The sequence below is a fragment of the Phascolarctos cinereus genome, unplaced genomic scaffold, assembly GCF_003287225.1.
Source record: "Phascolarctos cinereus isolate Bilbo 61053 unplaced genomic scaffold, phaCin_HiC Scaffold_2;HRSCAF=192, whole genome shotgun sequence".
NCBI lineage: Eukaryota > Metazoa > Chordata > Mammalia > Diprotodontia > Phascolarctidae > Phascolarctos > Phascolarctos cinereus.
The window spans coordinates 357,259,343-357,276,669 of NW_027555625.1; the positions used below are offsets into that span (position 1 = coordinate 357,259,343).

General features: G+C 36.6%; 1 protein-coding gene across 6 annotated transcripts in view; it reads right to left on the reverse strand.

Annotated features, from left to right (window-relative positions):
• Nucleotides 1–17,327, reverse strand: part of TECPR2 (tectonin beta-propeller repeat containing 2) — a 147,957-nt gene that overhangs the window by 68,520 nt on the left and 62,110 nt on the right. For 5 of the 6 annotated variants that reach the window (XM_020971107.2, XM_020971109.2, XM_020971106.2 and 2 more), the window contains exons 11-15: nucleotides 12,720–12,893; nucleotides 9,403–9,583; nucleotides 8,479–8,638; nucleotides 6,234–6,474; nucleotides 5,411–5,500 (exon numbers count right to left, since the gene is read on the reverse strand). In XM_020971107.2, the coding sequence (XP_020826766.1) occupies nucleotides 5,411–5,500; nucleotides 6,234–6,474; nucleotides 8,479–8,638; nucleotides 9,403–9,583; nucleotides 12,720–12,893 (846 nt within the window). The remainder of the gene's footprint in view (nucleotides 1–5,410; nucleotides 5,501–6,233; nucleotides 6,475–8,478; nucleotides 8,639–9,402; nucleotides 9,584–12,719; nucleotides 12,894–17,327) is intronic. The other variant, XM_020971108.2, reaches the window with a different exon arrangement.

Below are 17,327 nucleotides of genomic sequence, written 5' to 3' on the forward strand. Positions count from 1 at the left end.
CTCCTGACTCCAAGGCCAGAGCTCTATCCACTGCACCACCTAGCTGCCCCTAACAAATGATTTTTTTAAACGCAAAAAGAATAGAAGAAAAAAATCAGCAAAACCAATCAATACATCAAACAAAATCTGAAAATATATTGCATATGTGTACCTGTGGAACTTCCATCTCTGCAAAGGAATAGACAAGTAACTTAAACTGTTTGCCTCACTTTCTTCAACTATAAAATGAGGGTAATAGCATTTACCTCACAGGGTTATTGTGAGGCTCAAATGAGATAATATTTGTAAAAAAAGTGCTTAGCTTAGTGCCTGGCACAAAGTTGGTGCTATATAAATGCTTATTCTTTCCCTGTCTCCTTCCTTCTCTCCTCAAGTACAGTGCTCTGGACATTATACTCACTTAATAAATATTTACTGAATGAATGAGTTAACAAATGAATTATAGTTATTTGTGTACATGTTCTATTCTCCACTAGACAGTAAACTTTATTAAGAGTAAGAACAGTATCTTACCTAATTTTTTCTCCTTCCCAAGGAACTAACAGAATTTGGGACTCAGGAAGTATTTAATATTAATTGAATTGCTGAAAAAGCACAATGAAAAGGACTGAAGGAATTTTCTTTTGGCTACAAATCTCAGCTAACTTTTTACAGCCTTTATTGGAAAGTTCTGAACCAGTGCTGTGGTTACTGACGTTCATTAATATAGGATTGCCTTTCTTCATATAACTTAATTTTCCTATTAAGGTAAAAAAAACCCTTAATTTCCACTTTAGATAAAAAGTTTGGCAATGTTTTAAGAAATAGAGTGCAAAATGATGACCCTATTCTTTTAAAAATTTCTTTTTATAAACTTAGTAATTATCAAACATATTCAAATACACAAACAAGAATATTTTTAAGACTGTACATGAAAAACTTCCTTTATTAGAGTTTATTAAAATGTACATATTAACTTTAACCCCAGCATTTCAATGTTATAGTAAACTCTCTGATAAGGACCTATACCCATGCAGGTTAGCACTTCTTCTTCAACTTAGTCTTAGAATTCTGAGAGGTCACATGACTCTTGCCCAAGGTTTCACACAGACAGGTGTGTTAGAAGCAGGAACTGAACCCAGGTCTAGGTCTTCTTGGCTCTAAGACTGGCTCTCTACATTTACCTCTATCAAAATGAGTTACTAAATTATCCTGTTTATTTCCATTTCCTGTTTAGAGTTTTCTTCCTTCCAATTTTCCTAGATTTTGTTGCTGTTCTTATCTTTAGAATGTATTTTCTTGGGACAGCTAGGTGGTGCAGTGGGTAGAACACCGGCCTTGGAGTAAGGAGGACCTGAGTTCAAATCTGGCCTCAGACACATGACACTTACTAGCTGTGTGACCCGGGCAAGTCACTTAACCCCAACTGCACCACCAAAAAAAAAAGAATGTATTTTCTTGTGGGTCTACCTTCTTCAGTCCACATCATTTCATATCATTCTTCCCTTATTTCTTTGTATTACGATGCAATGATATCTCATTACATTTACATATCACATTGTTCAGTCATTTCCTAACTGCTGTACACAAAGGCTCTTTATGATTTTACTATGGCAGCTCCTGGAGCCAGGACTATTTTTGTTTGACATCTTTAACACTGTTGAGAGGGTATATACAGTTTTGTAGCTCATTTCGGATAATGTCCTACTGCTTCCTAACAAGACTGCACCAATTCACAGCTCAATTACAACTGGAATAAAGATCCTGTCTTTGCACAGTCCAACTAGCCTTGAACCTTATTAGTCTTAACTACTTTTGCCAACTTAATGGGCCTAAGGTGATATCTTAACAGCTGCTTTGATTTGCATTTCTCTAGTTATTAGAAAACAAAGCTTTTTAGGTGGTTCTTGACAACTTGTGCTTTCTCTTTAGAAAATTTCCTGTTTACATGTGCAGCCATTGCCTACTGGGTAATAAATTTTATTTTCTACAAACTTGTTTACACTTCTTATACCTTTTAGCATAAACAAAACCCTAAAAATACAGTTCAATTCGATTCAATTTTATTAACGCTTATGAAGCACCTACTATTTGTAAAGCACTGTGTTATGCACTAATGATACAAATTCCAAAAGAAAGCAGTCCCTGTTCAAATTTCAGACTATACTTTTATAAAGCAGTAATCATCAAAACTATTTGGTATTGGTTAAAAACTAGAAAAATTGATCAAAGGAAAACACCAGGTAAGTCAGACCCCAAAGCAACTGGACAGAGAAGTTTAGTGTTCCATACACTTATAAAGATTGGTATGAACTGATACAGAGTGAAGTAAAAAAAGAACCAGAAAAACAACTCACATGATGAACACAATACTATGAAGATATAATAATGTCACATAATACAACAAAATATATCATAATATACATAATTCATAAAACATCAAAAGACTTGAGAATTCTAACCAATGAAGTGCCCAATCATGAGCTCAGAAGAATGCTGGTAACGAAGGCCCCTCCTTCTCATGAGAGAGGTGTGAGACTAAAAGTGTAAAATAAGGTATTCACATTCAATAACAGCTAATGTGCTGATTTGTTTTGCTTAGTTGTACATCTTTACTACAAGGGAGGATTCTATTATGGGCAAAGGGATCACTGGAAAGTGACAGCAAGGTTTTTAAAGAGAGGATAATAAACTATTTAACAGTAAGAAATGATTTATAAAAATTTTTAAAACCATTGAGAGACTATGTGTAGAATGAAAAGGTACCAAGAAAGGGCATTGGGGCCACCCGTGCTTAGGGAGTAGGAAACGAATGATGATCCTTTAGGGAAGGCTGATAAGAGGTGGTCACACAGGTAGGAAAAAAACTAAAAGTGAACAGCGTCATAAAAGACAAAGGAGGAGATACTATCCAAGAAGAGAGGTAACCACTGGTGTCAAATGACACAAAATTGGTCAAGTCAAATAAGGCCAGAGTCAGTCAAAAGAGCCAAAGAAGTCAGCAGTCAAAAGATCGCCAGCAATCCTACAAAGAGCAGTTTCAGTTCAGTATTAGAGTTGAAAGCTAGACTAAAAGGGGCTGAGAATTGAGTCGGGGCATATACCATAAAGAAATCAAAGACAGAGAGGGAAAGGACCTGCAAACACAAAAACATTTATAACGGTACTTCTTACTGTATCATAGATTTGGAAACAAAGTAGGTCCCTATCAATTAGGAAAAAGATGAATAAATGGTTTTAAGTGGAAAGCTATGAACAACAAGAAATATTGAATATACACAGTAAGAAACGATAAATATGATACTCAGAGAAAAAAGATAAAGCCTTACAAGAACTAACGGAGAGGGATACATCAGGAGAACAATTTTTATGACCACAATGATGCAACAGAAAATAACTTTGATTACACAGTTTTAATCAATGCAGTAACGAATCACAGCTTCAGAAGACTGATAATAAAGCATGCCAGCTATCTCTTGACAGGAAGATGATGGACTAGAGGTACAGAATAAGACGTACATTTTCACACATGGCCAATGTGAAAAACTGTTTGCTTGAATAAACTTATTTGTTTCAAGGGGAACTTTTATTTGGGGTAAGAAGGATGTGTTAGTGGGTAGTTAAGGAAAGGGAAAGAAAGGGAAGGGAGGAAGGGAGGACAGGAGGAAGGGAAGAAGGAAGGAAGGGAAGAAGGAAGGAAGGAAGGAAGGGAGGAAGGGAGAAAGGGAAAGAACATCAATAAAACATTTAATAATTACAAAAAATAAAATTAAGAGAAATTTAGGTGACATAAATGGCAATTTTGTCATTCCCAGTTAAGTTTAATAGGCATCTTTTAAAAAAATCAGACGTAAGAGAAGTTCTGTTTCACATGTATTCTTTATTTTTTGTATATTAAAATTTTCATGTTTATTAGTTATTAAGTTCATCATTAAAAAAACATAGCAGCTAAGAAAATAAGTGAAATAACAAGAGGAAAACAGCTTTTTCTAAGATTTGGGCAGAAAAATGTAAAGGGAAGATATAGAGCAACAGCTTAAAAGGATAAAGTCTAGGTATTTTAACAATGGGGGAGACCCAGATATATTGGCAGGCAGTAGGGAGAAAACAGTGGACAAGAAGAGAATGAAGATTTGACAGCCAGACAGGAAGAAAATGATCTAGAAAGAAAAGTTACACAAAAAGACAGGAGGCAATGGGATCAAGGGCACAAGCACAGCAGAGAGGCTGGCTCTGGCAAAAGGAAGGGCCACCTTTTTCTGAGACTGGAGCAAACCAGGAGTTCACGTAGGAGAGTTTTGAAAAGTTTATGTGGAACAGAGAAGAAGGCACTCAAAGCAAATAGCCTCTATTTTATCAGTAAAATAGAAGATGAAGTTTCTTGCTGAGAGGAAGGAAGAAGTGGAGCTCCTATCTGGAGGGTTATCCACTGTGAATATTGTAATAAAGTCAATCTGGGAAGAACGTAAGTATTCCAGTACAGCAATGAGGACCCGCCTGAGATCAGTGAACATAGGTCTTTTTTTTTTTTTAACGTGGGATTTCCTCCTATAGTTTTCAACAGCAACTGAGTAAGAGTAGAGAAAGCAGATAGGGGCTGGGATGTGGTAATCAAGGGTTGGAATCTATTAAGGCATAAGAATAGAACAAGGGATCAAGAGACTGAAGGGTAGAAGATAGTATATGGATGAACGAATCATGGAGTCAAGACTATGAAAGGAAGAAAGTGCAGCAGAGCAAGAACAATGGATAAGAGAACAGGAATTGTGAGAGACTGAAGGTCACTCTAAGGACAGGGAAGAGGTTTAGTAATAAGAAATAAAATGACACAGAATAGGAGATCATGATACAATAAAGAAATTTCAGAGGGCAGAAGAATGTAAAGAACATTTCTAGGCAGACCGGTCTGAGTGGAAGTGACAAACATGGGATTCAGATAACTAGAGGGAAAATAAAGGCACTGGATGCTTAAGGGTAAGTGTTACAGGCTGCTAGGAGGTGAGAAAGTGGTACAAAAAAAGACTTGGGAAGGACAAAAATCACCTCCTCCTCAATTTTACTAAAGGGTATTTTTGTGTGCCATTGAAAATCATCTGATGCTTACTTCAGACAAATTCTGTCTATCCCTGTATTAAGGATAAAAGTACTATGCTTTTAGATATAAACAAACTTTAGGAAAATTGATCTTTTCTCTAGCACTAGCTCCCTTGGATAACCCAATCTAAATTGCTTCATGTGGCTGGTACTGTCTTGTTCATGGCAATGGCTAATAAATGCTTTGAAAACTGCATTATCATATCTGTATGCGTGTCTGAGATGCCTGCAAGATGACACCATTCACTATCAAGTAGAAAACAATAATAAAATTTGGCTTGAACTCATTTATACAACTGACCTACGCATTAAATTTCCTAAATAAAAACTGACCCACCTTCTTTAGTAGGAGCAGCAGAAGCCAACACAAACACCCATTTTGTTGCTGAAGCAGTACCACGTGGAACAACATTATTCCAATACGTCCCTGGAAGCAATTAAGAGAACTAATCATTTTGGTTCCTTCTTCTTATGTGACTTTTAATTAACCAAATCCTCTCACAGTCAGTTGTGGATTATCTAGTTAATACAGAAGAATGGATCTCAAGCTTTATGTCTGTTTTACTTGAGAATACTGTCAAGACAGATACACACAAAGACGTGTATGAACTCATCTTTTTTTTGAGGGCAAGGTAGGAGAGGTAACAGTTAAGTTCAGTATGACGAAAAATTCACAAAGTAGGCAATTTATTCACAGAAAATGAACTGACTACATTTTAATCATAAAGCTCTCTGAAGAGCCTTTACAATTATTCCATTTTAAGCAGTGGTAGGATTTTTTTCTCAGGGAGATACAATATTCCACCTCATTGTGATCTTATGAAGTTTGAAGCTTGGGTGAGTTTTTTTTCCATGTAAATATAAAATTTATATAATGGTCACTTATAACTACTCAATTCATAACATATCATAATACATTTGTGATAGGAATTCATCACTTACCATCCAGACATTGGTGTTTCTAACAAAAGTAATGCCAGGTTTTTAAATACAGAGAGTAATCATACAACTTTAAGACTCCTTTCTATTAATCTGTACTCAAACCACCATCTTTTAACCATGCATCTTTTCCATTTGAAGGTTTAAAGCTTATCTTTCAGCACTTAATTTTAGAATGAAGTTACCTCTTAGGAACAACAGGAATAAAAAAATCCACTAACCTACTAGACTTCCTTTTGCTACATGGAATTCATTCTTGCCTGACGAGATCCAAACACCACTATTGTTGACACCAAGCAGGCTCGGCTGGCACTGAAGCTGCTGTGACCAAAATGCCATTCGAAGCTTGTCTGCCACCTTCTCCACAGGGGCCTGCGCAGCTGTTGCCACTGTGTGTGTGGCATGAATTATTGTCTGGAATAAGCTGCACTGGTCAAACACCACATAATCTGTGATGCTCACCTAGAAAGAACACCATAAAATATGACGGCCATGAGCTCATTTGTACACCTGCTAGTTCTGTGGTTAGTTCCTACTCTACATCCATCTCTCTGAATTTCTGTTTTCAAATTCCCTTAATGACCTGGGTCAAATGCTTACCTCCTAAGCCCCTCGGTTCTCAAAGTGTGGTCCAGACACTTCTAAGGGTCCATGAGACTTTTTCAGGGAGATAGCAAAGTCTAAACTATTTTTATAACAATACTAAGATGTTCAATTTTGAATATAAGTATCTATAGGTACAACACACATAAAACAAAAGCTTTTGGCAGGGGCGGGGGAGGGGAAGGAGATAAGGAGGGGAGAATGCTCCTCAATCATTTTTAAGAGTGTAAATGGGACCCAAGAACAAAAAGTATGAGAGTCTCTATGCTAGTCTATTTAATCCAATCCAAAAAGTATTTATTAAGCATCTGTTATAGATAAATATGTGCTAGGTGTTGGTAATACAAAAACCAAAAAGAAAATCAGTCCCTGCCTTCTATTACTTGATGTTCTTTCTACAAGGGAAAAAATAACATGTAAATAGATAAGTTCATTCACAATCATTTGAGGAAGGAGAAAGTACTAAAAACTGCAGAGATCAGAAAAGACACATGAACTGAGCCTTGAAAGAAGCTACAGATTCCTTCTAGAGGTAGAAGAGGTAAGGAGGGAGTATGTTCCATGCATGAAGGGGAAAGACTGTGAAAAGGCATGGAAGTGGGAGACAGAATAATAAATTTGAAGAACAACAAATTGGTCAGTTTGGCTAGAAGGTATCTGGTATCCTAGTCAAGAATGAAAGTGAAGAGAATCACTGTAGCATTTAGTAAAAATTCTTTTCAAATTGGTCATTTCTAGTGAGGTTTGACCATAAGATAACAGAGTATATACAAAGAGTCATTGAGGTTGCATACCTTAATCAGTAAAAAATGAGTGCTTGGAAAAATACATAAGCAGATAGTAGTAGACACTCTTGATACTCCAGAATGTTTTGCCCACACGTGTTTTTGTTTAAATCATAAAATACAGATTTAAAAAACCCGAAAAATCTTTATTTTTCTGACTCAGCAAAAGAAAGTTTAATCGTTATTAAAACCAAACATGACTTCTTTTTCCACATTCTCATTGTCATACATTTAAAGCTGGGGGGGACAGTAAGGGTCACCTCATCCAATCCTCTTTATTTGACAAATAAAGCAACTGAGACCAAAAAAGGGTTTTGCTCATATAAAGGACCTACAACCACTTGAAAAATAAGCAGTATGACTGCCTGTGTAAATAAACCTGAACCTCAAAATATGACATATTCCAAAACTTTATTTTCAGTGTCATCCCTTATTAACTTTTACAGTAGATCTTTGGTGACTGGCAACGAAATTACATCAACAGTGAAAGCTACCAAAGTATGTATCTATGTGGAGGTGGAAGAGGAAAGAAAGAAAAGTGACACAATTTCCTTTGAGGGTAAACTCTTAGTTATTCTAGAGCTAAGACACACAAGAAATCACTGGGATAGCCATATGAAAAGACTTTTAAGATGTATCATCCTGTTACATGCTCAAAATATCTCAATTTCTGGAAATATTTGAAAGAAAAAAATTAGTTCTTCCCTGAAATTGCCTTTACTTAATAAATTTCAAACAAATCTTTTAAATAAGTAGACACATGTACTTTAATTGTAGTTTAGTACTATATATACATCTACTGTTCTCTCCCTTAATACATTTCCACAGATATAAACAACATCATTAACTAGATGTTCAGACTGCTGTTGCTAGGTTCTTTTTTGTTACTATTACACATGCTAGCACATTTCTAAATAGGAAAAATAAAGCCTGCTGTATTTAATTAAAGTAGGATTTCCAAGCTATCTTTTCAATGATGAAAATGCTATGATGCTTTTAACATGGAGAGAGAGAGAGAGAGAGAGAAAGGGATCTTGGGATCTCCTGAGACTACCTATGGATAGACAGTGGTCCTTACTGATAGCTGAATGCCTACTTGCCACCAATGGTCATCATCTCCTTGAGGTTTCTTGGAAACAACACCAGTTCTGAACCAGAGATTTCCATGGATGTCCAAAGCCCATATGGTTTGTTGATCTCCAAGAGTTATACACACAGGTTCCAAAGCTTGCCTTTCACTGCAGGCATCAAAAATCGAAGAAAAAAAGTAAATAACTAGATTACATATTCAAATTTCCAATATTTGCCATTCAATAATTAAATGTCCACTGAATAAAACGACCAAGGCACAGTCTTACCCTTAAGTACCTAACAATCAACCTCCAAGGAAGTGAAGGATGTGGGGATTTGTACTCTACCATCATGCAGCAGAACACATGGCTCTGAGAACCTAAGTCACCTCCATGACATGAGGAGGAACCAGAGTTTGACTTCAGTGTACAAAAGGGGAGCAAGAGGAAGGGTAGTGATGGGATAGAAAAGCAGCAAAGGCTCCCTAAGTTCTTATTCTTTTGTACCACATTATAACAACTCAGAAAAAAAAGATGATTCAGCATTCTAGGGCTGTTCAAACCAAAATCTTTGTCTGTTCTTTCTTAGAACTATGAACACTTTCATACCAACAACCTTAATTGGTACAAACAATAAGAAATATTTTGAGTGTCAATTACGTGTCAAGTATAAAGGCTAATTTTAACAGAATTAGATGAAAATTGAAACTCTGGTACTAGGCTAAAGTAGACTCCCCTCAGTTTTACTAAATATGGAAAAAGAAATCTCTGAGAATAAAGAGAAGTCAGATTCTGAATAAAGAAATTATCTCCATCAAAGCTTATTATAGACAGAAAGCACTTTCAATACACTGGATTATAAATGAGTACACAACACTCTTCTATTTGGCAATCCAATTTTTTAAAGGATTTCCTTAACAAGGTCTTATTACCTTATAATGTCACATTTCCATTGTTCCCCTTCTGGACAGAAGCTGCTCACTCCCTCTCGATACAGAAGCGCCCTTTGTTCAGTTAATGCCCATACCACATTGTTTCGAGATGTGATCTGGGAAAGGGGATATGGGCAGTCAATCTTCACAGCTCTGGCACAAGGACGATCCACACTCAAACCTTTAAGTAAGACAAAGATAAAAAGTCCCAAAGAATCACGACATTTAAAATTTCTCATTTATACCTATAGCTGCCATGCTAGTTCAGATACTTATTATGTCTCTCCTGGATAGCTTCAATACTCTAGACCCTCTCCTCCTCCAATACCTCACACACTACTATGCCTCTCTGATCCATTTCCTCCTTTGCCCAGAAGCCTTCAACAATCTTCCATGTTCTACCAGACTCCTTATTCTAGCACCCAAGCCTTTCCATACTGAAGGCTGCACTGTCTTCCTGGACTTTTCTTATCCCACATCTCATCACTCCATGCTTTAGTCAAACTTAATTATTCACTTTTCCCCAAATATGGCCCACATTTTCCTGCCTGTGCCTTTGATCACACTGATATCCTACTCCTGAAATGCCCGCTCATTTTCATCACCTGATACCTCATTTTGAAGACTTAGCTCAAATGTCACCTCCTCCACAAAGCCTTCTCTGATTCTTTCAGTGGGAAAAAGTTTCTTCTTCAATCTGATAGCACTTCATACCCCTCCTTAAGTACTTATCACATAGTAATTTATATTATATTTACCTGTGTGTCCACTGGCACAAGACAGTCCAACATAACAAATGTTATCGCCTCTAATGTACTGTAAGTTCCAAGCAGGCGACTGCCCAAAGTCACAAAGCTAATAAATTACATAGAAAAACTGGAACTTAAGTTCCAGTTTGATGCCTCATTTAATTCTGTTTCCACTACATTGTGCTACCTCCCAATTATAAGGAAAGTATTAATGAATTCAGGTGAGGCTTTCCTGAGAGCAGGCAGAACTCTATAATTAAAACTTTTAAAAAAAACTATGTACTCTCTGGTTTCAGACCATGACTATGCCCTACTTGAACTTGCTTCCCAGGCAATCACATATTACCATACTGATTACTACCAAGCTGCACACTCTTCCATACCCAGGCTCTAGAATTTTCTTTTTCTTCATTATACGTATGTAAAAATTAAGGGCCAGGGAAGTTAAGAGGCTTGCATCACATCACACAGGTAAGTAGCAGAGCAAGGATTCAAACCTCCCAGACCCCAAACCCAGTATTCTTTCCACTATATGAAAAAAGTCTCACTAATTTACACTAAGTTGTTAAAGAATGAAAGCCAAACCAGGAATATCTATATTTGCACTATCCTTCCATGCTGCTCCTCTAACAAGACACTCCATCTGCCCACTCCAGGCATTTTCTTTGACTGTCTCCCATGGCTAGAATGCTGTCCCTCTTCATCTCTACCTCCTGGCTCCTTCTCTGGCTTCCTTCCAGTCTTAGCTAAAAGCTTACCTTCTGAAAGAAGCCTTTCCTGATCACCCTTAAAGTTATTGCCTTTCCCGATCACCCTTAATGCCTTTCCCCTGAAATTATCTTCAATTTACATGTCTATGTGTTGTTTATATATAGCAGTTTACATATTGTTTTCCCCATTAGACTCTGAGCTACTTGAAAGTAGAGACTGTTTTGCCTTTCTTTCTTTAGCATTTAGCAGTTCCTGGCACACAGTAGGCACTTAATAAATATCTGACTGACCAAATTAATTAAAAATTAATGTAATTTCCAGACTCATGACAAAGTAAAGATATTTTTAAAGAGTGGTTGGAAGTCTTTTCTGGTGCCCTTTGATGCATACCATATAGAGACATCCTACTCTTATTTATACTTGAGGACAATTCTGGCTCTTGCTAGGCTGCCTATTCTCTTAAGAAATTCCATTCAGTTATCAACACCTTGATCTCAACAACCTTATATCAGAAAAACAAAGGTCAGAGCCTTAGCATATTATCTTTTGGAAAAGTTGCCAACATCTGATCTAGATGATCTCTACAGCGACTCATTTCTAATGGCAAGACTAAAAAGTCTTGCTCATTGGGAACAAACTGGAAATCATCTATTACTTGCTGAAAATCCAAGTGATTAAGTTATTCTCATAGACTCAGCAATTTAGTCAGATGTCATTTACACAAGTCCATTAGGGCAGGCCAGGTGGTACTTCTTCCCATAATGCATCCCAGAGATTGATAAATGAAGTTGTCATTATAGGACAATATTTCAGTTGTTGTTAACAGTATACATAAGAATTTCATTACTGTTTACTCCTAATAAACAAGCCCCATTGCATGTCCTCCAAACGTTAAAGGTTTCCCAGGACCAGGTGAACTGTTACTTTTTAGAAGTAATTTCCCTTAGGATTTTCTGAACATGAAATAGAACATTTAGTACGCTTAATGTAGGCCCTAGGAAGGAAAAATTATTTTATTATTAATTTCACTTCAATTGTCTCTTTTTAGATTTGGCAAGGCGGTATAAATGATTTGCACTGGATTTGTTGTAAGAAGAAACACTTTAAATTAACCTGAACAATTTGCAAATTCAACTCAGTTCAACAAACACTTATATGCATGAAGCTGTGCTAGGTGCTAGGGATACAAAGACCAAAAACAAAATAGTTCCTTCATTAAAGAGGCTTACAAAATTACAAAGGGGTAAGGAAGGAGGATTATAACATGTACACAAATAAGGACAGTGTAATGTAGAACGTAATAGAGGCAAAGAAGGAATCTAGATAAAATATACTAAGATAATTTGAGCAGATCAAAATGACTTTCATCTGGGTAAAAGAGGGACAGGGAAGGCTTCAAGGGACAGGTGGCACCTGAAATGGACTTCAAGAAAATGAGGATTTGACAGGCAGCTTGGTGTAGTAGAAAGATCCTGGATTTGGAGCCAGAGGACCTGGGTTCAAATCCTAGCCCTACCATGTTACTATGTCAACCTATGGTACCTGGGGTAAAATACTTAATTGCTCTGCGCCTTGGTTTTCTCAAGAGAGTTGCTCTAGATAGTACCTAAGATCTTCTCTAAAACCAAGGAAGAAATATGTTTCAGGCATGGAAATGGAATAAGTATCAACAGCATTAAGCTACCACTATATCACAAAAAGAAGACGTAAAAGCATCATGACTGAAACTGATCCTCTAAAATCGTAGCTGAAGAACTATGCTTCTGCAGCCTTCAACATTTTGGTTTAATCTAAGAGTGCAGTCAGTAAGCAAAGGTGTAGCACAAAGATGATTCAATGCCAAAGTCAATTAATTACCTGTTTGTAAGTATAAATCTCCATTAGTCCTAATAATCCAAGCAGTGTCATCACTTAAAGCTACAAAAACAGCTTGTGGCAGGGCCTCATACCAGTGCCGCTTTCCTTTGATAGTTACTTTCCCACAGGCAAATGCCTTGTTAGATTTCTGTTCAATCTTCCAGAGAAGTGCACCTATGAAAAATTCGTTAATAAATATGTATTCAACATCTACTATATGCAACATCTTGTGGGAGATACAAGAATGGATATGAGACTCTATCTTCAAGGAGCTTTCAAATCTAGTAAGTAAGACAGTATACAAGTAGGTACAATATGAGTAAGCATAAGCTAGTGCCATGGATGGTATAAGTAAAGTACTATAGGAATTATTTTTAAAATTCTGAATGTTAACAAAAAATGAGCATTTCTATGTATGAAGTAGAACCAAAAAAAAAGGTTATATATGAAACCAAAAATTTCTATCTCATATAACTTGCTTTACTTCAAAAAAAAAAAAGATACTTTCAAAGCTCTTCTACTTATCTGTGCGTCCTTCCGTTCTGGGAATTTTTTAAAAAAATCCAATGGTCCTCGTTTTTTTCCCTTCTTTTTTTAAGTATTATTATTGCTAGCCCCTAATGTTGCCCCCAATTCCCCACAACCTTCAATTTAAAAAAAAATTTTAAAGAACCCTGTGACAGATAACCAGTCAAGGAAAATAAATCCACACATTGGCTTCACCTAGAAATGTTCCTTTATGCACCTCCAGTCCCTCACCTCTCGGTCAAGAGATGGGTAACAGACTGCAAGACAGGTCATCTGGAGTCATGTTTGGTTATTGCTTTGAGAAAATTTCTTAAGTCTTTGAAAGCTGCTTTTCTTTACAATGTTGTAGTCATTGTATAAATTGTTTTCCTGGTTCCACTCACTTTGGTAAACATTACTTCATATAAATCTTTACAGGATGATCTGAAATGATCTCTTTGGTAATTTCTTACAGCAAAGATAATATTAATATGCCATAATTTGTTCAGCCATTTCCCAACTTAGTTTAAAATTCTTTGATATGACTAAAAGTGCTGCTATACTTATGTAATATCTAGGTTCTTTACCTTTTTCTTTGATCTCTTTGAGTACAAGCCTAGTAAAAGTATTGCTGAAGCAAAATGTATGTTATTTAATGACTTTTGGGGAACAATTCCAAAATTATTTCCATTGGAAGAACAAATTTACAACTTCACTATCAATTCATAAGTATGCCTGTGCCTCTCTAACAATTGTCATTTTCCTGTTTAGTCATCCTTGCCAATCTGATAGGGGTAAAGTGAAACCTAAGAGTTGTTTTAGTTCACATTTCTCTTACTGTTATTTGGATCATACTTTCATCTGGCTGTTGATAGCTCAAGTTTCACTTTTTGAGAACAGACTTCATATTCTTTGACTATCTACTGGGCAATGCTGTTCTTATATGATTGAGTAAATTTTCATACATTTTGGATATCAGAGTTCACTCCACTCACATTCAATGCTATGATTGCTCACTTTTATTTTCTTTCTTCATAACCTATTATACTATTTTCTCTAAGAGGTAACTCATTACCTTTTACAAAGAGGAAGGTAATGAAAAAGAAGGAATATGAACTAAACTAGTTATATATAACTAAATTGATCTGCTTCCCTTTCACCGATCTTCCTCTTCTCTTCCCCTTGCTCAGACCCTGAACATTGGTTCTTACCTTTTCTTTTTTTTTCTTTTAATTTCTCCCCTTCCAGGTTTACCCTCCAAAGCTAAAGTTCACTTTGCAACTATTCCCTCCCCAGTATTATCCTCCTTATTAACACTCTCCCCTCCTTCTATTTTCTACTCTTTCCCTGTGGCATCTGATGGATGTGTGTGTGTGTGTGTGTGTTCAACCCTCTTTTGTTCAGGTCAGTTAAGAGGTTCATCTGTTGCATCCTTCAATCCCTTCCTTCAATTTTATTTACTCTTCTCATATACCCTAATTATGAAAAATAGTAAGCTCCAGCCTTTTCTTCCTCCTTTTCACAGTAGTATTTTCCTTTTACACTCCTTTTTCTTTCCCCTCTTAAAACCTGCAGAACAAAACCAACCCACCTCCCAGGTTTTCTATTTGTCTTATTCAACTCCCTTAATTTCCTTTGAAGATGTTAAGATTCTGAAGAGATATTTATCATTTCTCCCCATGAGAACGTTAGCATATCATATAGCACATCCTAATTTTACCTAGGTTTCATCTGAATCTTGTGTTTGCAGTTCAAAGTTTCAGCTCAGTTGGAGTCTTTTCATCAGGAATGCCTGAAAATCCTCCCATTTTTTCCCCTGTAGGATAATATCCAACTTTTCAGGGTAAATGATTTTTGGTTAAGTCTATTACTTTTGAATATAATATTATTCCAAGAGTTCCCTTCATTTATAGTAGAAGTTGCCAAGTCTTATGTGGTCCTGACTAAACTTAAGTTTAGTCTTGGGACTTAAACTTTTTCTTCAGTATCTTTGATGTGGAAGCTCTATATTTTGGCTACATCATTCCTAAAAGATTTCCTTTTAGGATATCTTTTAGGAGATGATCAGTGAATTCTACTTTTAGAACTAAAAATTGTCCATCGGTTCTAACAGATTTGGGCAGTTTTCATTTATTATTACTTTAAATACAGTGTCTAGGATTTCTTTCTTTCTTTCTTTTTAATTATAGTTTTCAGGGAGTCTGATGATTCTTAAATGATATCTCCATAACCTATTTTCCAAGTAAGATGTTTGTGACAACACACCTTTCATTTTCTTCTGGGTTTTTTTTCCCCCTAATTTTGATTTCACTCTAAAATTTCTTATTGTTTCATATAATTGTTGACTTCTGTTTAGGTTATTTTGATTTTTATGAAATCTATTACTTGGGTAAGGTTTACTGCTTTCTGTTCTAAGCTACTTATTATCCTTCCAATTCTTTCCTCCAGAAGTCTTTATTTCATTTTTTATCTCTCCTTTTATTTCTTCTAGGCATTCATGTATCTCTTGTGGAAAATCCATTTTTCCCTTTGAGTTTGTAGTTATTGTGGAGTTACCTTCTTCTTCTAATTTGGATTTTGGGGTATCTATGGGTCTACAATAATTATTTATAGTGATTGCTTTATGTTGTTCAGTTGTTTCAGCTGTGTCTGACTCTTCATGACCACATTTGGGGTTTTCTTGGCAAAGATACTGGAGTGGTTTGCCATTTCCTTCTCCAGATCATTTTACAGATGAGGAAACTGAGGCAAACAGGGTTAAGTAACTTGCCCAAGGTCACACAGCTAGTAAGTTATGTGAGGTCAGATGTGAACTCAGGTCTTCCTGATCCTAGGCCTGGTGCTCTATCCACTGTGCCACCTAGCTGCTTGATAGTGACTGCTATCTTCTGCTTACTTACCTTTCTAGCTTCTGTTATTGATTTGGACTGGGTGGAGTGGCAGGTCTTGCTTAGTGTTCACCTGGGTTCTTTGACTGATCTCTACCTCAACCTCCCACCTTTCAGAGTATAGATACCCTAAGACCATTGGTAGATTTTAAAGTCCCCTGGATCTTGGGGGTTCAGAGTTCTGGATCTTCAAAATCCGCTATGGCATCTTAAGACAGAGTGCTATAACCTCAGAACCCTTGAACCTGGGATGTCCCTGAATGAGTTCTCCTGTCTAGTCTGATTGCTGTCACTCCCTGTCACTTCCAAGGTCCATGCTACAGATTTCCAGCTACTCTGGAATTTTCACATAAGAAAGCTCCATTCTGGCCGCCTCCAGATATAGAGCCTTGCAGGCTATAGGTGCCCTCTGTTGTTGTAAAGCTCAAATGATATAAAGGATGGAAATCACTTTGCAAACCTTAAAGCATTACATAAATGCCAGTTATAACTATTATTACTACATTAATACAACTATTCCCTGAGCTTTCTCCTGCACTCCTGCTGAGCTCAAATGACATTTATAAAACAATATAGGGGTGTGACAGTAAATGTTTAACAACCAGGCTCTCTTGGCGGGGAAGGGGGGATGGGGAAGAGATGCACACTCACAAACTTTTAAGATTAAGCTGCAATATTAATACTTATAGTGATCAACAAAATAATGAATCAAACCCTAGTTTGGAGCAATCACCAATTTCTTAAGTACAAATGCTCACACTGAAAATTTAGCAATCGTAGAGCTGGTTTCAATACCTCTGCTTCTAGCCCATCTCTAGTCATGATGCAAAGTCTTCCATATTGTTTCCATGTACTGTGGCTTACTTTTCCTGATGGGTCTGTCCTCTTTCCTATTGTTTGCGAACTTCTGGACAACTTTTTATGCAGCTCTGAGGCAAATGAAGCCACTTAACTCTAGTTTTGAATTAAATTTCTTGATAATCATTCAATCTGGTGTAATTTTTAGGGTTTTGTGGAATACATGTACGGGAGCTGGATGCCTCCATTCAAGCAGCCATCTTTGCCAGAAATCTGCTACAGGAGTTAAAGGGCTGTGAAATCACTTTTGGGTGGGGCAAACAAGGAAAACTTGAGAGAAGAGGCTGCATTTAACTCTGAGCCTTGAAAAATATTTCGGATTTTCATAGGTGGAGACAGGGAGAGGGAAGCTTTA